Source organism: Thalassophryne amazonica, chromosome 4 (genome assembly GCF_902500255.1).
Source record: "Thalassophryne amazonica chromosome 4, fThaAma1.1, whole genome shotgun sequence".
Classification (NCBI taxonomy): domain Eukaryota; kingdom Metazoa; phylum Chordata; class Actinopteri; order Batrachoidiformes; family Batrachoididae; genus Thalassophryne; species Thalassophryne amazonica.
Window position 1 is genome coordinate 144,486,342 of NC_047106.1, and position 23,921 is coordinate 144,510,262.

At 44.9% G+C, this 23,921-nt stretch overlaps 1 protein-coding gene across 1 annotated transcript in view; it reads left to right on the forward strand.

The window, feature by feature from the left end:
- gal3st2 (galactose-3-O-sulfotransferase 2) overlaps positions 1 to 23,921 on the forward strand; it is a 127,608-nt gene that overhangs the window by 87,550 nt on the left and 16,137 nt on the right. Inside the window, exon 7 of the mRNA XM_034168876.1 lies at positions 13,991 to 14,639. Coding sequence (XP_034024767.1) covers positions 13,991 to 14,639 — 649 coding nt within the window. The remainder of the gene's footprint in view (positions 1 to 13,990; positions 14,640 to 23,921) is intronic.

Consider the following 23,921-nt stretch of genomic DNA (forward strand, 5'->3'; position numbering starts at 1 on the left):
CATTATTCACTTTGCGTGTTTTTAGGAATCTGCTAGCTTAGCGTAGCTACTAGCTCTTAGCCGATTTAGCATGGCGGCTTCTCCTGTCTCTCCCGCACTTTTTTGCTCTGGGTGTGAAATGTTTAGTTATTCCTCGGCCTCCTTTAGTAGTAATGGTACTTGTAATAAGTGTAGCTTATTCGTAGCTTTGGAGGCCAGGCTGGGCGAATTGGAGACTCGGCTCCGCACCGTGGAAAATTCTACAGCTAGCCAGGCCCCTGTAGTCGGTGCGGACCAAGGTAGCTTAGCCGCCGTTAGTTCCCCTCTGGCAGATCCCGAGCAGCCGGGAAAGCAGGCTGACTGGGTGACTGTGAGGAGGAAGCGTAGCCCTAAACAGAAGCCCTGTGTACACCGTCAACCCGTTCACATCTCTAACCGTTTTTCCCCACTCGACGACACACCCGCCGAGGATCAAACTCTGGTTATTGGCGACTCTATTTTGCGAAATGTGAAGTTAGCGACACCAGCAACCATAGTCAATTGTCTTCCGGGGGCCAGAGCAGGCGACATTGAAGGAAATTTGAAACTGCTGGCTAAGGCTAAGCGTAAATTTGGTAAGATTGTAATTCACGTCGGCAGTAATGACACCCGGTTACGCCAATCGGAGGTCACTAAAATTAACATTAAATCGGTGTGTAACTTTGCAAAAACAATGTCGGACTCTGTAGTTTTCTCTGGGCCCCTCCCCAATCAGACCGGAAGGTTTTGAATAATCAGGTCCCATCTTATCTTAGGGACCTCATAGTACCATATTACCCCATTAGAGCGCTTCGCTCTCAGACTGCGGGCTTACTTGTAGTTCCTAGGGTTTGTAAGAGTAGAATGGGAGGCAGAGCCTTCAGCTTTCAGGCTCCTCTCCTGTGGAACCAGCTCCCAATTCAGATCAGGGAGACAGATACCCTCTCTACTTTTAAGATTAGGCTTAAAACTTTCCTTTTCGCTAAGGCTTATAGTTAGGGCTGGATCGGGTGACCCTGGACCATCCCTTGGTTATGCTGCTTTAGACGTAGATTGTGGGGGGGGTTCCCATGATGCACTGTTTCTTTCTCTTTTTGCTCCGTATGCATCACTCTGCATTTAATCATTAGTGATCGATCTCTGCCCCCCTTCACGGCATGTCTTTTTCCTGTTTTTTTCCCTCAGCCCCAACCAGTCTCAGCAGAAGACTGCCCCTCCCTGAGCCTGGTTCTGCTGGAGGTTTCTTCCTGTTAAAAGGGAGTTTTTCCTTCCCACTGTTTGTGTGGGTGTGAATGTGTTTGTGTGGGTGTGAATGTGTTTGTTTGTGTGGGTGTGAATGTGTTTGTTTGTGTGGGTGTGAATGTGTTTGTTTGTGTGGGTGTGTATGTGTTTGTGTGGGTGTGTATGTGTTTGTTTGTGTGGGTGTGAATGTGTTTGTGTGGGTGTGAATGTGTTTGTGTGGGTGTGAATGTGTTTGTGTGGGTGTGAATGTGTTTGTGTGGGTGTGAATGTGTTTGTTTGTGTGGGTGTGTATGTGTTTGTGTGGGTGTGAATGTGTTTGTGTGGGTGTGAATGTGTTTGTGTGGGTGTGAATGTGTTTGTTTGTGTGGGTGTGTATGTGTTTGTTTGTGTGGGTGTGTATGTGTTTGTTTGGGTGTGAATGTGTTTGTTTGTGTGGGTGTGAATGTGTTTGTTTGTGTGGGTGTGTATGTGTTTGTTTGTGTGGTTATGTATGTGTTTGTTTGTGTGGGTGTGAATGTGTTTGTTTGTGTGGGTGTGTATGTGTTTGTTTGTGTGGGTGTGAATGTGTTTGTTTGTGTGGGTGTGAATGTGTTTGTTTGTGTGAGTGTGTGGTTGTGTATGTGTTTGTTTGTGTGGGTGTGAATGTGTTTGTTTGTGTGGGTGTGAATGTGTTTGTTTGTGTGGGTGTGTATGTGTTTTTTTGTGTCGGTGTGAATGTGTTTGTGTGGGTGTGAATGTGTTTGTTTGTGTGGGTGTGTATGTGTTTGTTTGTGTGGTTATGTATGTGTTTGTTTGTGTGGGTGTGTATGTGTTTGTTTGTGTGGTTATGTATGTGTTTGTTTGTGTGGGTGTGAATGTGTTTGTTTGTGTGGGTGTGTATGTGTTTGTTTGTGTGGGTGTGAATGTGTTTGTTTGTGTGGGTGTGAATGTGTTTGTTTGTGTGAGTGTGTGGTTGTGTATGTGTTTGTTTGTGTGGGTGTGAATGTGTTTGTTTGTGTGGGTGTGAATGTGTTTGTTTGTGTGGGTGTGTATGTGTTTTTTTGTGTCGGTGTGAATGTGTTTGTGTGGGTGTGAATGTGTTTGTTTGTGTGGGTGTGTATGTGTTTGTTTGTGTGGGTGTGAATGTGTTTGTTTGTGTGGGTGTGTATGTGTTTGTTTGTGTGGGTGTGTATGTGTTTGTTTGTGTGGGTGTGAATGTGTTTGTTTGTGTGGGTGTGTATGTGTTTGTTTGTGTGGGTGTGTATGTGTTTGTTTGTGTGGGTGTGAATGTGTTTGTTTGTGTGGGTGTGTATGTGTTTGTTTGTGCGGGTGTGTATGTGTTTGTTTGTGCGGGTGTGTATGTGTTTGTGTAGGTGTGAATGTGTTTGTTTGTGTGGGTGTGTATGTGTTTGTTTGTGTGGGTGTGTATGTGTTTGTCTGTGTGGGTTTGTATGTGTTTGTTTGTGTGGGTGTGTATGTGTTTGTTTGTGTGGGTGTGAATGTGTTTGTGTGGGTGTGTATGTGTTTGTTTGTGTGGGTGTGTATGTGTTTGTTTGTGGGTGTGTATGTGTTTGTTTGTGTGGGTGTGTATGTGTTTGTGTGGGTGTGTATGTGTTTGTGTAGGTGTGGGTGTGTATGTGTTTGTTTGTGTGGGTGTGTATGTGTTTTTTTGTGTGGGTGTGGATGTGTTTGTTTGTGTGGGTGTGGATGTGTTTGTTTGTGTGGGTGTGGATGTGTTTGTTTGTGTGGGTGTGTATGTGTTTTTTTGTGTGGATGTGTTTGTTTGTGTGGGTGTGGATGTGTTTGTTTGTGTGGGTGTGGATGTGTTTGTTTGTGTGGGTGTGGATGTGTTTGTTTGTGCCGGTGTGTATGTGTTTGTGTAGGTGTGAATGTGTTTGTTTGTGTGGGTGTGTATGTGTTTGTTTGTGTGGGTGTGTATGTGTTTGTTTGTGTGGGTGTGAATGTGTTTGTGTGGGTGTGTATGTGTTTGTTTGTGTGGGTGTGTATGTGTTTGTTTGTGTCGGTGTGTATGTGTTTGTGTTTGTGTGGGTGTGTATGTGTTTGTTTGTGTGGGTGTGTATGTGTTTGTTTGTGTCGGTGTGTATGTGTTTGTGTAGGTGTGGGTGTGGATGTGTTTGTTTGTGTGGGTGTGGATGTGTTTGTTTGTGTGGGTGTGGATGTGTTTGTTTGTGTGGGTGTGGATGTGTTTGTTTGTGTGGGTGTGTATGTGTTTGTGTGCATGTGGATGTGTATGTGTTTGTGTGCGTGTGAATGTGTTCATTTGTGTGAACGTGTGTGTGTGTGTGTGTGTGTGTGTGTGTGTGTGTGTGTGTGTGTGTGTGTGTGTGTGTGTGTGTGTGTGTGTGTGTGTGTGTGTGTGTGTAGGTGTCCCTGTCGCAGATGGGCTTCCTGTCCTGTGTTTTCTCCCTGAGCGTCTGGAATAATGAGTTTCACCAGGGAGGAGATCCAGCATAAGTCTGGTCACAGAAAACATCCATTTTCCTCATAAAAACACAGTGACTACAGTGAAGGGTGTTGGGTATTTTCTCCTCCACACATTCTTAAAACCTTTAACAAGACAAACAGAGTCAAGAAACACCAGTGAGACAGAAAGTCAAATTTAGCTCGCGAGGAGTGCAGACAGTCCGTACACGTAGTACCACTGAGAGCACTGAGGACTGCTGCGCATGCTCACTCTTTTTATTAGGAGACGCTCTACCCACATTGTGAAACTTGTCCTAAGGGTGGGGGGAGAACAGCGCATGACAAGTTTCTTCAAGTAAAACAAACACATACGTCAATAAGTGCAGCTGCGTGGAAAAACAGTTTCTTTCCTTTAATCTTATCATCGAAGGTCAGCACATCCCGTTCTTGCAGGCTCGTCTGTTGCACTTATCATCTGTTCTGCATCTGCTTGGAATGTTCCTGTACTCGCACAGCACAAGGTCGTAAATTCACAACTGTCAAAACAACCTCCAGTTCTTCACTCCCAGTTCAGACTGACCCCAGCATGCTAAAACAAAGTTGAATAACAAGTACATTCTCAGGGTTACTTTTAAGACAGGTGCATAACAGCACAATAACAGAACAAAGACAAAGGTACAAATGTTTAACAGTGATAAACATATATACTCAACAAAAATATTAACGCAACACTTTTGGTTTTGCTCCCATTTTGTATGAGATGAACTCAAAGATCTAAAACTTTTTCCACATAAACAATATCACCATTTCCCTCAAATATTGTTCACAAACCAGTCTAAATCTGTGATAGTGAGCACTTCTCCTTTGCTGAGATAATCCATCCCACCTCACAGGTGTGCCATACCATGATGCTGATTAGACACCATGATTAGTGCACAGGTGTGCCTTAGACTGCCCACAATAAAAGGCCACTCTGAAAGGTGCAGTTTTGTTTTATTGGGGGGGGGATACCAGTCAGTATCTGGTGTGACCACCATTTGCCTCATGCAGTGCAACACATCTCCTTCGCATCATCCGTGAAGAGAACACCTCTCCAACGTGCCAAACGCCAGCGAATGTGAGCATCTGCCCACTCAAGTTGGTTACGACGACGAACTGGAGTCAGGTCGAGACCCCGATGAGGACGACGAGCATGCAGATGAGCTTCCCTGAGACGGTTTCTGACAGTTTGTGCAGAAATTCTTTGGTTATGCAAACCGATTGTTTCAGCAGCTGTCCGAGTGGCTGGTCTCAGACGATCTTGGAGGTGAACATGCTGGATGTGGAGGTCCTGGGCTGGTGTGGTTACACGTGGTCTGCGGTTGTGAGGCTGGTTGGATGTACTGCCAAATTCTCTGAAACGCCTTTGGAGACGGCTTATGGTAGAGAAATGAACATTCAATACACGAGCAACAGCTCTGGTTGACATTCCTGCTGTCAACATGCCAACTGCACGCTCCCTCAAATCTTGCGACATCTGTGGCATTGTGCTGTGTGATAAAACTGCACCTTTCAGAGTGGCCTTTTATTGTGGACAGTCTAAGGTACACCTGTGCACTAATCATGGTGTCTAATCAGCATCTTGGTATGGCACACCTGTGAGGTGGGATGGATTATCTCAGCAAAGGAGAAGTGCTCACTATCACAGATTTAGACTGGTTTGTGAACAATATTTGAGGGAAATGGTGATATTGTGTATGTGGAAAAAGTTTTAGATCTTTGAGTTCATCTCATACAAAATGGGAGCAAAACCAAAAGTGTTGCGTTTATATTTTTGTTGAGTGTATATAAAATCTTTAACATTTCCCTCCTGTTTATCGCCTGTTAAACATTTATAGCAGTTATCACCTAGCTTAGCACTTCTTTTGCGAGATTTTCACTAAGAGGTTCATCATGGTATGTTCTACAGGCTTACACCCCAGAGGTCATGTCATCATTGTCATCATCATCTGTGTCTGGGTCGTTATACTTGGTTTGGTCAGGGAAAAGTTCATGAACTCCTTGCTCCCAGTCATCATTGTGGTCATCTTCATCCTCGTCATTGTCCTCAGCTTCAGATCCAAGGAGAGGGTATGTAGCTGAAGTGGGCATTCCTGGCCCTACTGCTGTTGTGATCATTCGATTAATAAGTCCACGTATACACGGAATACAACAACATCCACACAATGTCAGAATCGCAGCAAACACTGCTATAGACACTAATAGTGAAGAAATCAAAGACCTCCATTTTCCCATCCCTTCCAGCCACCAATCCCAGCCTTCGGTGTTTACTCCACTGTGCTCTTTCATCTTCCTGTTCAACGTCCTCAGCCCGTCGATGGCTTGAGTGAGGCTGCCATCTGCAGCTGTGTTGTTGGGAATGAATGTGCAGCATTGTTCTCTGAACATGGCACAAACACCTCCTTTCTCTGCCAACAACATATCCAGAGCAATACGGTTCTGGAAGGCCATAAGGGACGTGGCTTCTAACTGTGAATGGACAGCCTTAAATCCTTCCTCAGTCCAATTTCCTAATTTCTGCACATTGTAGTGGATGTAGTTTATTCTGTCTACGTTCTTATTAACTGAACACCACCAACAGATGGAGGATTCGAATCCAGCTGCTATTTGATCAGCCAGTTTATACTCGTCAGGCACTCCTCTGGGGACTCCTATCGCATCAATATATGTTGGATCTCCCACTCCTTTCCAATCTCTTTTTACTCTATGTCTGGTTATGCCTTTCTGCCAGTCTTCAGGAACGAGAGAGGCTGTATATGTCATGACTTCTTCAGGTGTCATGGGTATAGCTTTAACCGGCAACAATAATGATATTAATGCACAATAACCTGACACATTTCTTGGCAGTCTGTCAAAGATTCTGTTATCACCACACCACCACCATACGTCACTCCTACTGACAGGTTTGAATGTGGAATTACTATGGACCACATCCTTACACCAGGCAGTGTGGTTTAAGCTACCCAAAGTCTTACTTGTCCCTGTCAAGTTTACACATGTATGGTTAGCATGCCCAACTTTGCTTGAAAATAAAGGTTTAATCTTAGTCAATTTGGTCAATGGATAGATCTTGTCCCACTTAGAACAATTGTTGTTTGCTGCAATGTATGTCTGTGTCATTACAGTCAACAGACAGTCTGTGGTTAATGTTGCCGGTATTACCTGTAATATAGGTCTGGGTCCCATACATACAACACAGTCCTTCTTTGTAGCTAGTCCTGCTTGTTCTGCCATTAAAAGCCAATTGTTATTTTGTCCACTAATTCCTGTAGTTACTAGGAACCAGTCATCTGTTTTCATGTCCTTTGTAGTTCTTATGGATGCACCCTTTGTCCTGCTGAGATCAGTCATAACTGGTTGCTTTAATGTCTTGTTAGCTGTAGCCATGATATTATCTTCACACAATATCAGGGAGAAGTAGGGGTCAGACCCTGTTTTGTGGACCCACAACAAAAACAACCAACATTCTGAATCCGGTGTTCCTGGTGGGATTATGGATTTGTTTTTTGTATCCACTACAATCAGCAAGCTATCCTCTGTTTGATGTTGTGTGGGCCGCTGAAGAGGAGGTACTGCTGGCCCACCACCACCAGAGGGCGCCCTGCCTGGAGTGCGGGCTCCAGGCACCAGAGGGCGCCGCCGCCCCACAGGAGCAGCCTCGGTAACAGCTGTCACCCATCACCTGAGACAGCTGACGGCAATCATCAGTGGGGTATATCAGCAGGACGGCATCTCCACCTCATCGCCGAGATACCGTTCTTACCGGAGAGGTAACGTATTGACGCTAACAGAGTGTATCTTTTTGGATTGAGCTAGGTATTTGGATTACTGTTCCAACGAGAGGTGGAGGTAACTTTCCTGCTGTTCGGAGTCCTGGGTGCAAACGCGCCCCCATCTGACTGTACTTTGTTTCCTCGCCAGCAGTACCAGGTCCGACACGCGGAGGCAGTGGCCACCTGGGAGTTCGGGACTTGGCGGCTCCAGTATTCCCGGGGTCCTGTGGCGGAGGAAGCCGTGTGGTACCGGTCTTACCTTGGAGAGGCGTCTCCTATCTTCGAGCCTGCCCACACGACACTTTTGTGAATTGACTGTTGTCCATTTCTGTGATTGGTTGTATTCGTTGTGCACATTCACAACAGTAAAGCGTTGTTATTTGACTTACTCCATTGTCCGTTCATTTGCGCCCCCTGTTGTGGGTCCGTGTTCCTACACTTTCCCAACATTTGATACATTTTGAGGAATTGGCTTTGGTACTTAGCCCACCCGGTTTGTGCCCATCTAGGCGTCCATCTGTCATACCTATCTGCCACCAAGGTCTCCCATCTCTTATCCTGTTGATCATTTGTCATATACCAATCATAGCCACTATACCATGATCCCTGTTGATCATCCTGTGTCCGTGTCAAGGATGTAAAAGGGACTTTGATTACTACTGAAGCATTTCGGGGAAAGCAGGCCTGTACACCAAATTGATATGCTCTTTGTTTACTACATCGATGCCCTACAGGTATAAGTGGATTGGGGTCTTTGTCCTCTCTTTTTGGCCTATTTAGTTTGTTGATGTGTCCTGTATTGTCGTGTCCGACACTTATGGCTTTCACTAATAAGCCTAATCCAAAAAAGAAAAGTAGCATAATAAGGACTGTCCATGGGGTCCAGGGACCCTCGTTCTTTTTGTTTTTTTACTTTCGTCATTTCTACACACTACAGCACACCTATGTTCAGAACAGTGGTTTCTAAAGTCTTCTGCTAGCTTTCGTGTCTAACCTGGATCTTAACACCAAGCTCACACACTATTACTAGTCTTATCCTACTGTTCTTACTGTTTGTCTGTGTCTGCAGAAATGACTTTCTTACAGTGAGTTAAATGAATCCATGTACTTCTTTCCCCAATTTTCAAGGCTGTGGGTGTTGTGAGTAGTACTTGATGGGGCCCTTCCCACTTAGGTGAATGCCAGTGTTTTCTCTTGATGCTTTTTATCAACACCCAGTCTCCAGGTACCACTTTAGGGTCATCCTGTGGAGAAATGGGATCATCAGTGTTTGAAACTCTCCCTCGTTGTCTTTCTAACATCTTCCTCATGTAATCTGCCAAATTGGCTTCCTCAGGTACATCCCAAATTTGCCCATAATATGGTAGTCGATATTTTCTTCCAAACAATGTTTCATAAGGTGTCAAACCCGTGGTACAAGTTATGTTTATGTACATCTTCACTAAATCTATACAATGTGTCCATGGTCTGCCTGTTTCCTCCATTGTCTTCCTAAGTCTGTTTTTTACTGTCCCAGTCATCCTTTCCACTAATCCGGCACTTTGTGGATGATAAGCACAATGATTTTTAAGATTAATCTGTAGCGCTTCTCCTACATATTGCACTATTGTATTAACAAAGTGCGCTCCATTGTCTGAATAGACTGTTTCTGGTATTCCAAATCGTGGAATGATGTCTTTGCACAATGCTTTAGCCACTGTAAGTGCATCTGCATGTTTTGTGGGGAACAATTCTACCCATTTTGAGAAGGCATCAATTATGACTAAACAAAATTCTTTTCCTTCATGTTTACTCAGCTGTATATAATCCATATGAATCACTTGAAAGGGATATTGTGGTGTTGGAAATTTGCCTCTTTGGGGTCTCAAATTGCCTTGTGAATTGTGTTTTGCACATGTCATGCATGCTCTACAATGCTGTTTTGCATATGCATCAAACCCATAAAGACAAAAAATAGATTGTAATTGCGATACCATACCCCCTGATGAGACATGCGTCATGCCATGGCTCATGATAGCTGCCCATTTAAACATATTTTTTGGCAATATGGGTTTCTTTTGTGGTCATAAGTACAAGTTGTTTGCATATGTAGCTCCTTTGTTTAACCACATTTGTTTTTCTTTTTCAGTTGCCTGCTGTTGCATGTCAGCAAGCAGTGTATGACCTAAATGCAAATCCGGAGAGGTTTCGTGTAGGAGAAAAATAGAAAAAGCTGCTGCTGCTGCCTTTGCGGTTTTGTCAGCGAAATCATTTCCTTTTGAAACACTGTCAGAGCCTTTGGTGTGAGCCGCACATTTGCATATAGCAATTTGTTTAGGCAATTTCACAGCTTTCAGTAGTGCAGTTAGGAGAGTGGCATGAGTCGCCGGCTTTCCAGATGATGTCATCATTCCACGCTCTTCCCACAGTTTTGCAAACACATGCACTGTGCTGAAAGCGTACTGGCTGTCTGTATAGATTGTTACAGCCTTTCCTTTAAATAAATGACAAGCTGCAGTTAGAGCTACTAATTCAGCTGCTTGCGCTGAGAATGATGATGGCAACGAAGTAGAATCCAATACTTCTGAATTTGTGACAACAGCATATCCAGATTGTGTTTGTCCATAAGCATTTTTAGTGGAGGATCCATCCACATACACAATTGTACTGTGTGGGATGGGCGTATCCAAAAGATCAACACGGGCCTTCATACAGACAGTTGCTACATCAAGACAATTGTGCGGCTCACCATCCGCAGGTAATGGTAACAAGGTTGATGGATTTAAAGTCGAGCATCGCTCTACCGTTAAATGTGGTTGTGACAACAATAAAGACATGCACGAAAGATGTCTGGCTGGGGACAGGAATGTCATGTTTGTCTGTAACAAGAGTGCAGAAACTGCATGTGGAACTTTCAATGTCAGCTGATGGAATAGAACAACATTACTGCTACTTTGAACAGCCATAGAGGCTGCAACAACAGCTTGTACGCATGGTGGCAGAGCACTTGCCACTGCATCCAATTTAGATGAGTAGTATGCAACTGGCCTTAATTTTGAGCCATACACTTGTACCAAAACACTAGTCATGAACTTATTCTTACAATCAACTGTTTGAATGAATGGTTTACTATAATCTGGTAGTGCCAAAACTGTGGATGACACTAATGTTTGTTTTACTTTTACAAAAGCTTCCTCAGCTTCTTTGTTCCATTCCAACACGGTTGACATTGAAATATCATCTTTGTACATCAAATCAGAAAGTGGACTAGTCAATTCTGCATAGCAGGGAATCCATGCCCTGCAGTAATTTGTCAGTCCAAGAAATGACATCATCTGTTTTTTGGTTTGTGGTTTTGGAGCGTGCAAAATTGCTTCCTTCCTGTCAGACAGGATCGTGCGCCCTGTGGCTGATAATTCATGTCCTAAATATTTTACTTTACCCCTACACAACTGAACTTTGTTTTTACTCACTTTGTGGCCATTATCAAATAAGAAACATAATAATGCTACTGTGTCAGTTATGCAGTTTTCTCGTGTGTCAGAGGCAATCAAAATGTCATCAACATACACTAATAGTTGGCTATCTGCCTGTGGAACGAAATTGGCTAAACATGCTGACATGACTTGAGAATAAATAGTTGGACTCTCTGCGTAACCCTGCGGTAATCTGGTGAATGTATATCGTTGTCCTTTAAAGGTAAAGGCAAACCAGAATTGACTATCTGGGTGTACTGGCACAGAGAAAAATGCATTACTTATGTCAATTACTGAGAAACTATTAGAATTTGGTCTCAGCGAATTTAACAAGGTGTGTGGGTCTGGAACACATGGTGCTCTTTTAATCACAGCAGCATTTACTGCCTGCAGATCTTGAATCATTCTCCACCCCACTGAGGGCGGAGCCTTTTTTACAGGAAATATGGGTGTGTTACATGGTGACTCTGGACATGGCACTATTACTCCTGCTGCTAATAAATCCTCTATTACTGGCCTGATTCCTTCAATTGCATCAGGTTTCAACGGATACTGTCTTACACATGGTCTGTATTCTGTTTTTGGTCTTATAACTACTGGTTGTGCATTTTTAATCAGTCCTACATCTGAAGGACCTGTTGTCCATAATCACGAGGATTTGGTACTTCTATCAAAGGATAGGCACCTTCCTGGTCACTGTGTTCCTCCATGGGAGGAGCTGTAGGCACTTTTGTTTGACTGCGTGTTTGTGGCTTTTCTTGTTTTTCACTCTTTACTTTAGGTCGCACTGCCATATCATATTGTGGCGGCGGCACATCCTCATCCTCTGGTAGAGGAGGGTACAGATGTGTTGTTGCCGACGGTCCAGCCGTCGGTGGTTTCTGAGGTTGTTCAGGTTCTTTATGCTGAATTATTACATCTTCCTCTGCCTTACCTACCCCTTTCTTTTTCCTTGCTTTCTCTAATCTTCGTTTATCTGCTCCTTTCTGTCTGTTCTCTGCTTCTTCCTCCCAAAATGCCACTGAATCTGCCCCTATTTTCTGCTTCTTTTTCTCATCACCTTTATGTTCCTGTTCTAATTCCTCCTTCAGTTTCTGAATACTGATCAGGTTCAGTCGTCCGTCAAAGTCATGTTTATTTATCCAGGTCTCCAATTTCTTTGTTGCTTTTGGATTTTTTGCTTCCATAAATTTCCAGTCGTCAGTTGATAAATTTTCTTTCTTTTCAGACGTCTTTCCCCCCATTTTTATTATTCTTGTTATAATTTGGACTTCAGACGGGGGCACACCTAGGGTGTTCTAAATCTGAAGTTTTCACTTTCTTTGGACGTGACAATTAACAGTCCGTCGTGTGGTTGATTCCTTTCACCTCCCCGTAGGAAGCGGAATCACTTGCCTCTGCTTCCACACACGGTTGTCACTTACGTTGTCCAAAGTATTACACTTTCATACTTTTATTCTCTAACCGGTATTACCTTTACGTTTTAAAACAGAGGAGTCCGTACCCTCCTTCCGGAATTTAACTACGTGCGTTCCTCGCAACCGTAGAGGAGTCCGCCCTCCTCGCGGAGTTTAACTGCTTTACATTAACAGACGATTCCACGCCATCACTTACGGAGTTTAACTGTTTATGTGATCTGATCACCACTCTCTACCGGTACACGTATATAAACAGAGGAGTCCGCACCCTCCTTCGGAATTTAACTACGTGCGTTCCTCGCCATCGTAGAGGAGTCCGACCTCCTCGCAGAATTTAACTGTGTTTCATTAACAGACGATTCTACGCCATCGCTTGCGGAATTTAACTGTTTATGTGATCTGATCACCACTCACTCAGTACTGTTACAAAGAAATTCTACTCACTGACTCGACCTCCTGTCTGTCTTCTTCGGGAAAATCTCGTCAACCAGACGATGCCAACGGCGGTCGACAATTGCAGACACGATCAATCGATCGGACCTTGGCCAAGGATTTTCGTCTGGACTTGACGACCTCCGCTGGACACCTCCGGTGTTGTTGAGATCCCGGACGAGCCCCCAGTCAATGTTGAGTATTTTCTCCTCCACACATTCTTAAAACCTTTAACAAGACAAACAGAGTCAAGAAACATCAGTGAGACAGAAAGTCAAATTTAGCTCGCGAGGAGTGCAGACAGTCCGTACACGTAGTACCACTGAGAGCACTGAGGACTGCTGCGCATGCTCACTCTTTTTATTAGGAGACGCTCTACCCACATTGTGAAACTTGTCCTAAGGGTGGGGGGAGAACAGCGCATGACAAGTTTCTTCAAGTAAAACAAACACATACGTCAATAAGTGCAGCTGCGTGGAAAAACAGTTTCTTTCCTTTAATCTTATCATCGAAGGTCAGCACATCCCGTTCTTGCAGGCTCGTCTGTTGCACTTATCATCTGTTCTGCATCTGCTTGGAATGTTCCTGTACTCGCACAGCACAAGGTCGTAAATTCACAACTGTCAAAACAACCTCCAGTTCTTCACTCCCAGTTCAGACTGACCCCAGCATGCTAAAACAAAGTTGAATAACAAGTACATTCTCAGGGTTACTTTTAAGACAGGTGCATAACAGCACAATAACACAACAAAGACAAAGGTACAAATGTTTAACAGTGATAAACATATATATAAAATCTTTAACAAAGGGCTCGAACCCGAACCGGCGGTCAGAGGGTGTGACACCCCGTGTCCCTGGATGCACTGGGATGTTTCATCAGTGGTAGATCCTGGGGTCATCAGGTGTTTGGGGTCTCACATCGTGACCCAGCCCGGGGTGATGAGGAAGCCTCGGATCAGCTCTCACCGTCCGTCTTACTGTGCAGCTTCTTTTGCAGATTGAATCACCTTCTTCTTGGCCAGTTGGCTGTGATCTGAATAAAATATATTTTAGATGTCAACTCATAGTTCATAAATGCTGTGACTGAAGAAATCTAAATAATTTGATATACTTCATTAGCTTCATAAAATTACTGTGAAATATATTTTAAGGACTTATTTTGTGGACTCTTGCCTTGATTTTATTGTGTCATAAAATTCCTCATCCTGCTTGTTTTTTTGGCTTCTTTCAGGACCGACACAGGATTCACTGCTGCCAACAAACAGCCACATTCTGCTCTGCAACTCGTCCAGCAAAGGTTCCCCTCAGATGTGGTGTTTGCCGGGGAACTGGAAGTCCGGCCATTGAACATCAAATCGACTTCAGAGTGTCGCCCTCAAATGACGGGATATGTTCGTCCGCCACAGAACAACCGTGAAAACAATGACGCTGAAAGGACCAGACTGTTCCCAGGTCCTCAGACAGGGCTGAGGGCCGCTTCCCCCGGAGTGCAGCTTCCTCCAACAGGCAGCACCAGGGTAAGAATCCAACGTCCAGGTTCTACAGACCAGCACGGTAAAAGAAGAGCTTTGGCCGGCGGCACCACCTCTCCATCAGGTCCAATCCTGTCAGACTTCAACACGGTCCAAAACACCAGATCCTGCCACCCAAAATCTCACATCCTGTTCCTGAAGACACATAAAACAGCGAGCAGCACCATCCTCAACATCTTGTACCGCTACGGTGAAAGCAGGAACCTGACCTTTGCCTTGCCCCTGAACAAACATAGCCAGCTGTTCTATCCGTCTTTTTTCGCTCCACATTTTGTGGAAGGCGTCAGCAGCGGACGCATGAGGCATTTCCACATCATGTGCAACCACATGAGGTTCATCAAATCTGAGGTAAGCTTCACGGACATGATGGACACTGTCGATAAAGCCCCTGTCGGTGTACAACACTTCATAGCAGAATAAAAACTGCAGTACCTCAGTACCTTTACAGAACAACCTGTACATTTGATGGTATGAAGCTGTAAATTCCATGTTTAAACTGGAGCACCGCGCGTGGAGAATGAAAACCGCTGCCAACACGCTTTGTTACAGAAAGAACCAGGGAAAAAATAACAGCAGTATTTTGAAGAAAATCCTGACAAATTTGACATTTTTTGTCTGACATTTGACAAATTTGACTGACATTTTTTTTACCTCATGAATTTCTGATTACTGGACATTTTGAAGTAAAAAAACACTTTTTACATAGTAAAACTTGCTAATAAAATAGTAAATTAAACCCATAACTTATCTATTGATGAGATGATTTGTAGATTAACATAAGGAACCTTGGACATTTATTTTTAGACAAAATTAATTTTGCATAACCATTAATGTGTACATTTTTAAGTCTGGTAGATTCATTCATTCATATCTGCATTTCAACCAGTAAAATGCCACCGTAGTTAAATATACATATTTATTTTAAACACAACAGGAAATGAAGTAACAACGCCTGCAGTGTGTCTGTTAATTAGGATTCCTCATTGTGACATTTACCCTATGATGACATCATTTTGTAATTTAAGGGCCTTTCACACTGCAAGCTTCAGCGCGGCGCTTTAATGCCCCCCAACGCGTCGTGACGTCAGACGATTCGCTTCGGAAGCAGCAAAGGGGCAGAGATTGCTAAGTCACACTCTGGCTGTTTCCACAACCTGAAAAAAGTTCAGCGATCACCATCTTGAATTTGCGTCGCCTGAACCACAAAAAGCTTTAAAAAACAGCAGTAGAACGATTCTCCATCACCCTGCTGGGAGAAGCTTTTTTTCAGCTACTTTTCGGAGTGACGCCGACCGAGGGAGGACCGACGACTTGGTGGGATATCGATCGAACCGTGACAGCGGGCCGACCCGCACGGAGAAGCCGACCTTCAGGCATCATCACTGGACAGACCGAGGCAGGCAGCCGGGGTGATGGAACAAACCCACTCAGTCTGAAATCTACCACTTTTTGGATATATGTGAAGTCCCAGTTTGACCAACAGAGTTTAGTTCTGCAGCTTTACTGAGGTGAGAATAAAATAAAAGTAAAAAGTGACGTTTACTGAACTGCTGTGAAGGTTTAATGATCAGCTAAAGTTAGCTTAGCCTTTAGCACAGTTGATCTGAGTGAACGCTTTAATATGTAAATGGTTCAGTCTTTTTTATTTTTACCAAATAAAGTTACAACTTTTAATAACTTTTCGGGCATTTTTTTTTCCATCGTTTTTTTCTGTTTTTTTTTTCCTTTTTTTATATATAAACTGTTTAGTGTTTCTTTATATTTAAAGAAATATTTTTATTTGTCCCAATCAGGAACATTTGCTGTGCAGACAACCAAACTTCCATTGATGAACTGAACACCACGAAGTCCAGTCAAAAGAAAACATCTCTGCTCTTCAGCAACACCACCAGAGTTCAAAGCTGCAGAAGAGACCTTCATCTGGTCCAGAGAATCCAGCAGAACATCACCTGCTTCTAAATAAAAGGCTCTTTAAACAGCAACTAGTTTATTATTTTTTAAAAAGCTGTTTCATTTTATATTTTAACAATAAATGAACGGATCATTAAAAATGTCCACGAATCAAATTCCAAAGACATTTGCACAGGTAGAAGCTCTCCACTTATTGTGCTCAAATTCATATTTTAGAAATGACTCTGTCCTGATAACAACATTAAAGCCAGTTACATATTTTGACGAAAGTTGAAATGACCATTAAAAACAATTCATCATGAGGTTTATGTCACAGAAATCCTACTTTACAATCACACTGCAGTCATTGTTAAATTATTTCCTGCTGCATTTATAATAAACACTTGTATTTATTTAGTGTTTGTTTTTCTGGTTGAAATGAGATATAAATAATCTACCAGACTTTAAAAAAAAATGTACAAGTTTCCATGTTATTTTGTCTAAAAATAAATGTCCAAGGTTCCTTATGTTAAACAAGAAATGATCTAATCTGAAATAACAGGTTTTAATTTACAGATGAAAGATTTCTAAAGAACCATTTATTGAATTATTTAGCTATTTTAATTACGTGTTCTAAACTTTTTTTTTAACAGTAAATCATAAATTCTGAGGTAACAAACAACAACAAAAAAACATTTCCAATTATTTTTCTTCAGAAAACTACTCTATAAATGAGCAGTCCTGTGACACGTTCATGTTTTGTAGAGATCAGCGGTTTCTGCCACTAGTCTTCCGTGTTTTGGCCCGACGCGTTGTTCCTATTGAACAGTGCAAAGGTACGTCACAGCTCAGAGTGTCGAACGTTGGACTGGATTGAACTTTGACTGCATCAGCCTGCCAACAAGTGGCAATGCGCGCTCCCGTCAGAAGCGTCAGTTTAGCTCGGCTTTTGACGCAACGCTTCTGGCGCGTCTAAAAAGCAATGTGTCTCATTGAAAATAATGCTTTAGACCGATTTTTGACGCTTCTGATGCGTCTGACGCGTTCAGTGTGAAAGGCCCTCTAGTCATTTCAACTTTTAATTACGTCCCCGAAGACTATGTACAGTGATGAAAATAAGTACTTGAACACCTACCAACCAGCAAGAATTCTGTCTCTCACAGACCTGTTAATTTTTCTTTAAGAAGCCCTCAGGTTCTGATTTGAGGTCTTCCAATCAGAACCTGCTGATAATTCCCCGAACTTGTTTTAAAACTCGAGGGGACAGATCTTTTAAAGCTGTGGCACCTCGCCTCTGGAATGAGCTTCCCTGTTATCTTCGCTCACTAGATTCTGTGGATGTTTTTAGACAGCAACTAAAGACACATTTTTTTTAAACTGGCATTTTAGTGTCAATTTATTTTATTGTTCTATATTTGTATGTGTTGTTTTTATTGTCTATTTATATCGTATGAAGCACTTTGTGACCTTGGTCTGTGAAAAGTGCTGTATAAATAAAGCTTACTTACTTACTTACTTATTCTGCACTCTTTACCTGTATTAATTGCACCTGTTTGAACTTGTTACCTGTATAAAAGACACCTGTTCACACACTCAATCAATCACACTCCAACCTGTCCACCATAGCCAAGACCAAAGAGCTGTCTAAGGACACCAGGGACAAAACTGTAGACCTGCACAAGGCTGGGATGGACTACAGGACAACAGGCAAGCAGCTTGGTAGAAGACAACAACTGTTATGATTATTTATTAGAAAGTGGAAGAAACACAAGATGACTGTCAATCTCCGTCGGCCTGGGATTCCATGCAAGATCTCACTTTGTGGGGTAAGGATGATTCTGAGAAAGCTCAGAACTACACAGGAGGACCTGGTCAATGACATGAAGAGAGCTGGGACCACAGTCACAAAGATTACATTAGTAACACATGATGCTGTCATGGTTTAAAATGCTGCAGGGCAGCAAGGTCCCCCTGCTCAAGCCAGCACATGTCCATGTTGTGTGGGCGGAGGTACTGCTGAGGAGGTACTGCTGGCCCACCACCAGAGGGCGCCCTGTCTGAAGTGCGGGCTTCAGGCACGAGAGGGCGCTGCTGCCACGGACACAGCCGGGAGTGACAGCTGTTACTCATTACTTCCTGACAGCTGTCACTCATTCTTCATCATCTCAATCCATAAAACCCAGACGTCATCTCCACCTCATCGCCGAGATATCATACGTCATTGGAGGTAATATCCTCAGCCGTTTGTGTTTATCTATATCTGTATATTGTGAGTGTTTGCAGGAGTACCGGTCTGGACGATATTCTCATCTTTTCTCCGGATCTTGAGACCCATGTCCAGCATGTACGTCAGGTCCTGCAGCGGTTGTTAGAGAACCGACTGTTTGAGAAGTGCGAGTTTCACCGCACGTCTTTGTCCTTCCTGGGGTCCTCCCCGGCCAAGGTTGCGGCGGTGAGAGATTGGCCCCAACCAACAAGCCGTAGGAAGCTGCAACAGTTCCTCGGCTTCGCTAATTTCTATAGGAGGTTCATTAAGGGCTACAGTCAGGTAGTTAGCCCCCTGACAGCCCTGACCTCTCCAAAAGTCCCCTTCACCTGGTCGGATCGGTGCGAAGCCGCGTTCAAGGAGTTGAAACGACGGTTCTCTACTGCGCCAGTTTTGGGCAGCCCGACCCTAGCCGCCAGTTCGTGGTTGAAGTGGACACCTCTGACTCAGGGATAGGAGCTGTGCTGTCCCAGAGCGGAGAGACCGATAAGGTTCTTCACCCGTGCGCCTACTTTTCACGCAGGTTGACCCCGGCTGAACGGAACTATGACGTCAGCAATCGAGAACTCCTTGCGGTGAAAGAGGCTCTTGAGGAGTGGAGACACCTGTTGGAGGGAGCGTCTGTGCCGTTCACGGTTTTCACTGACCATCGGAACCTGGAGTATATCAGGAACGCCAAGCGGCTGTTCTTCGGGCGTTTTGACTTCCGGATCACCTATCGCCCCGGGACCAAGAACCAGAGGTCGGATGCCTTGTCCCGGGTACACGAAGAGGAGGTCAAAACTGCACTGTCGGATCCACCGGAGCCCATCCTGCCGGAGTCCACTATCGTGGCCACCCTCACCTGGGACGTGGAGAAGATCGTCCGGGAGGCCCTGGCACGGAGCCCGGACCCAGGAACAGGTCCGAAGAACCGTTTATACGTCCCACCAGAGGCCAGAGCTGCAGTCTTGGACTTCTGTCACGGTTCCAAGCTCTCCTGTCATCCAGGGGTGCGAAGGACCGTGGCAGTTGTCCGGCAGCGCTTCTGGTGGGCGTCTATGGAGGCCGACGTCCGGGAGTATATCCAGGCCTGCACCACCTGTGCCAGGGGCAAGGCAGACCATAAAAGGTCCCAAGGACTTCTCCAGCCGTTACCGGTGCCTCATCGCCCCTGGTCCCACATCGGCCTGGATTTCGTCACGGGCCTCCCGCCGTCCCAGGGCAACACCACCATCTTCACGATAGTGGACCAATTCTCCAAGGCGGCCCACTTCGTGGCCCTCCCGAAGCTCCCAACAGCCCAGGAGACAGCAGACCTCCTGGTCCACCACGTCGTCCGTCTGCATGGGATACCCACCGACATCGTCTCTGACCGTGGTCCCCAGTTCTCCTCACACGTCTGGAGGAGCTTCTGCAGGGAACTGGGGGCCACCGTGAGCCTCTCATCTGGGTACCATCCACAGACGAACGGACAGGCAGAGCGGGCCAACCAGGAACTGGAACAGACCCTCCGCTGCGTAACATCCGCGCACCCGACGGCCTGGAGTAACCATCTGGCCTGGATCGAGTATGCGCATAACAGCCAGGTGTCTTCTGCCACCGGCCTCTCCCCATTTGAGGTGTGTTTGGGGTACCAGCACCCATTATTTCCCGTGGTGGAGGGAGAGGTCGGTGTGCCCTCGGTCCGGGCCCATCTTCGGAGGTGCCGTCGGGTGTGGCGCACCGCCCGTTCTGCCTTGTTGAAAGCCCGGACGAGGGCCAAGACCCATGCAGACCGCCGGCGGTCCCCGGCCCCTGCATACCAGCCCGGGCAGGAGGTGTGGTTGTCAACGAAGGACATCCCCCTGCAAGTACAGTCTCCTAAATTGATGGACAGGTTCATCGGCCCCTTTCGTATCCTCCAAGTCCTCAGCCCTGCCGCAGTGAAGCTCCAGCTCCCAGCTTCACTGCGGATCCACCCGGTCTTCCATGTTTCCAGGATCAAACCTCACCACACCTCACCCCTCTGTGCTCCCGGTCCAGCGCCGCCTCCTGCCCGGATCATTGACGGGGAGCCGGCTTGGACAGTGCGCCGGCTCCTGGACGTCCGTCGAATGGGCCGGGGGTTCCAATATCTGGTGGACTGGGAAGGGTATGGACCCGAAGAATGCTCCTGGGTGAAGAGGAGCTTCATCCTGGATCCGGCCCTCCTGGCCGACTTCTACCGCCGACACCCCGACAAACCTGAGGGGGGGGTCCTGTTGTGTGGGCCGCCAGAAGAGGAGGTACTGCTGGCCCACCACCAGAGGGCGCCCTGCCTGAAGTGCGGGCTTCAGGCACGAGAGGGCGCTGCCGCCACGGACACAGCCGGGAGTGACAGCTGTTACTCATTACTTCCTGACAGCTGTCACTCATTCTTCATCATCTCACTCCATAAAACCCAGACGTCATCTCCACCTCATCGCCGAGATATCATACTTCATTGGAGGTAATATCCTCAGCCGTTTGTGTTTATCTGTATCTGTATATTGTGAGTGTTTGCAGGAGTACCGGTCCCTCTTTCTGTGGAGGCTGAGTGAGTGCAGGACGGCACTCTTTTCCCCTGAGGAATCACTGCGGTACTCTGCAACATATTGAGTGAGAGGTGGAGGTGGCATTCCCACCGTTGTTGTTACTGGGTGTACACACACCCACACTTGACTGTCTTTGTTCTCGCCAGCAGTACCAGATCCGACAGTCGGGGACGGTGATCACCTGGGAATTCAGGACTTGGCGGCTCCAGTATTCACCAGGTTCTGTGGCGGCGGAAATCGTGTGGTTCCGGCTCTTCTCAGGACAGACGTCTTCTATCCTCGAGCCTGCCCACACGTCACCTTTGTGGATTGACTGTAATTATATTCTGAGATTGTCTGTATATTCGTTGTGCACATTTCACAACATTAAATTGTTACTTTTTGGCTCATCTATTGGCCGTTCATTTGCGCCCCCTGTTGTGGGTCCGTGTCACTACACTTTCACAACAGTCCAGGCCCATTTGAAGTTCACCAGTGACCATCTGGATGATCCAGAGGAGGTCATGTGGTCAGATGAGACCAGAAAAGAGCTTTTTGGAATCAACTCCACTTACCATGTTTAGAGGATGAGAACAACACCAAGAAAACCATCCCAACCGTGAAGCATGGGGGTGGAAACATCATACTCTGGGGTTGCTCTTCTGCAAAGGGGACAGGACGAGTGCACCATATTGAAGGAAGGATGGATGGGGTCATGTATTGCAAGATTTTGGCAAACAACCTCCTTCCCTCAGTAAGAGCATTGAAGATGGGTCATGGCCGGATCTTCAGCATGACAATGACCCCAAACACACAGCCAGGGCAACTAAGGAGGGGCTCTGTAAGAAGCATTTCAAGGTCCTGGAGTGGCCTGGCCAGACTCCAGACCTGAACTCAATAGAAAATCTTTGGAGGGAGCTGAAACTCCAAACCTGAAAGATCTAGAGAAGATCTATATGGAGGAGTGGACCAAAATCCCTGCTGCAGTGTGTGAAAACCTGGTGAAAAACTCAAATCAAATCAATTTTTTTTATATAGCTCCAAATCACAACAAACAGTTGCCCCAAGGCACTTTATATTGTAAGGAAAAAGCCATACAATAATTACAGAAAAACCCCAACGGTCAAAACGACCCCCTATGAGCAAGCACTTGGCGACAGTGGGAAGGAAAAACTCCCTTTTAACAGGAAGAAACCTCCAGCAGAACCAGGCTCAGGGAGGGGCAGTCTTCTGCTGGGACTGGTTGGGGCTGAGGGAGAGAACCAGGAAAAAGACATGCTGTGGAGGGGAGCAGAGATCAATCACTAATGATTAAATGCAGAGTGGTGCATACAGAGCAAAAAGAGAAAGAAAGACTCAGTGCATCATGGGAACCCCCCAGCAGTCTAAGTCTATAGCAGCATAACTAAGGGATGGTTCAGGGTCACCTGATCCAGCCCTAACTATAAGCTTTAGCAAAAAGGAAAGTTTTAAGCTTAATCTTAAAAGTAGAGAGGGTGTCTGTCTCCCTGATCTGAATTGGGAGCTGGTTCCACAGGAGAGGAGCCTGAAAGCTGAAGGCTCTGCCTCCCATTCTACTCTTACAAACCCTAGGAACTACAAGTAAGCCTGCAGTCTGAGAGCGAAGCGCTCTATTGGGGTGATATGGTACTATGAGGTCCCTAAGATAAGATGGGACCTGATTATTCAAAACCTTATAAGTAAGAAGAAGAATTTTAAATTCTATTCTAGAATTAACAGGAAGCCAATGAAGAGAGGCCAATATGGGTGAGATATGCTCTCTCCTTCTAGTCCCCGTCAGTACTCTAGCTGCAGTATTTTGAATTAACTGAAGGCTTTTCAGGGAACTTTTAGGACAACCTGATAATAATGAATTACAATAGTCCAGCCTAGAGGAAATAAATGCATGAATTAGTTTTTCAGCATCACTCTGAGACAAGACCTTTCTGATTTTAGAGATATTGCGCAAATGCAAAAAAAAAGCAGTCCTACATATTTGTTTAATATGCGCATTGAATGACATATCCTGATCAAAAATGACTCCAAGATTTCTCACAGTATTACTAGAGGTCAGGGTAATGCCATCCAGAGTAAGGATCTGGTTAGACACCATGTTAATAAGATTTGTGGGGCCAAGTACAATAACTTCAGTTTTATCTGAATATAAAAGCAGGAAATTAGAGGTCATCCATGTCTTTATGTCTGTAAGACAATCCTGCAGTTTAACTAATTGGTGTGTGTCCTCTGGCTTCATGGATAGATAAAGCTGGGTATCATCTGCGTAACAATGAAAATTTAAGCAATGCTTTCTAATAATACTGCCTAAGGGAAGCATGTATAAAGTGAATAAAATTGGTCCTAGCACAGAACCTTGTGGAACTCCATAATTAACCTTAGTCTGTGAAGAAGACTCCCCATTTACATGAACAAATTGTAATCTTTTTGATAAATATGATTTAAACCACCGCAGCGCAGTGCCTTTAATACCTATGGCATGCTCTAATCTCTGTAATAAAATTTTATGGTCAACAGTATCAAAAGCAGCACTGAGGTCTAACAGAACAAGCACAGAGATGAGTCCACTGTCCGAGGCCATAAGAAGATCATTTGTAACCTTCACTAATGCTGTTTCTGTACTATGATGAATTCTAAAACCTGACTGAAACTCTTCAAATAGACCATTCCTCTGGAGATGATCAGTTAGCTGTTTTACAACTACCCTTTCAAGAATTTTTGAGAGAAAAGGAAGGTTGGAGATTGGCCTATAATTAGCTAAGATAGCTGGGTCAAGTGATGGCTTTTTAAGTAATGGTTTAATTACTGCCACCTTAAAAGCCTGTGGTACATAGCCAACTAATAAAGATAGATTGATCATATTTAAGATCCAAGCATTAATTAATGGTAGGGCTTCCTTGAGCAGCCTGGTAGGAATGGGGTCTAAAGCCCCGTTTACACATAGAC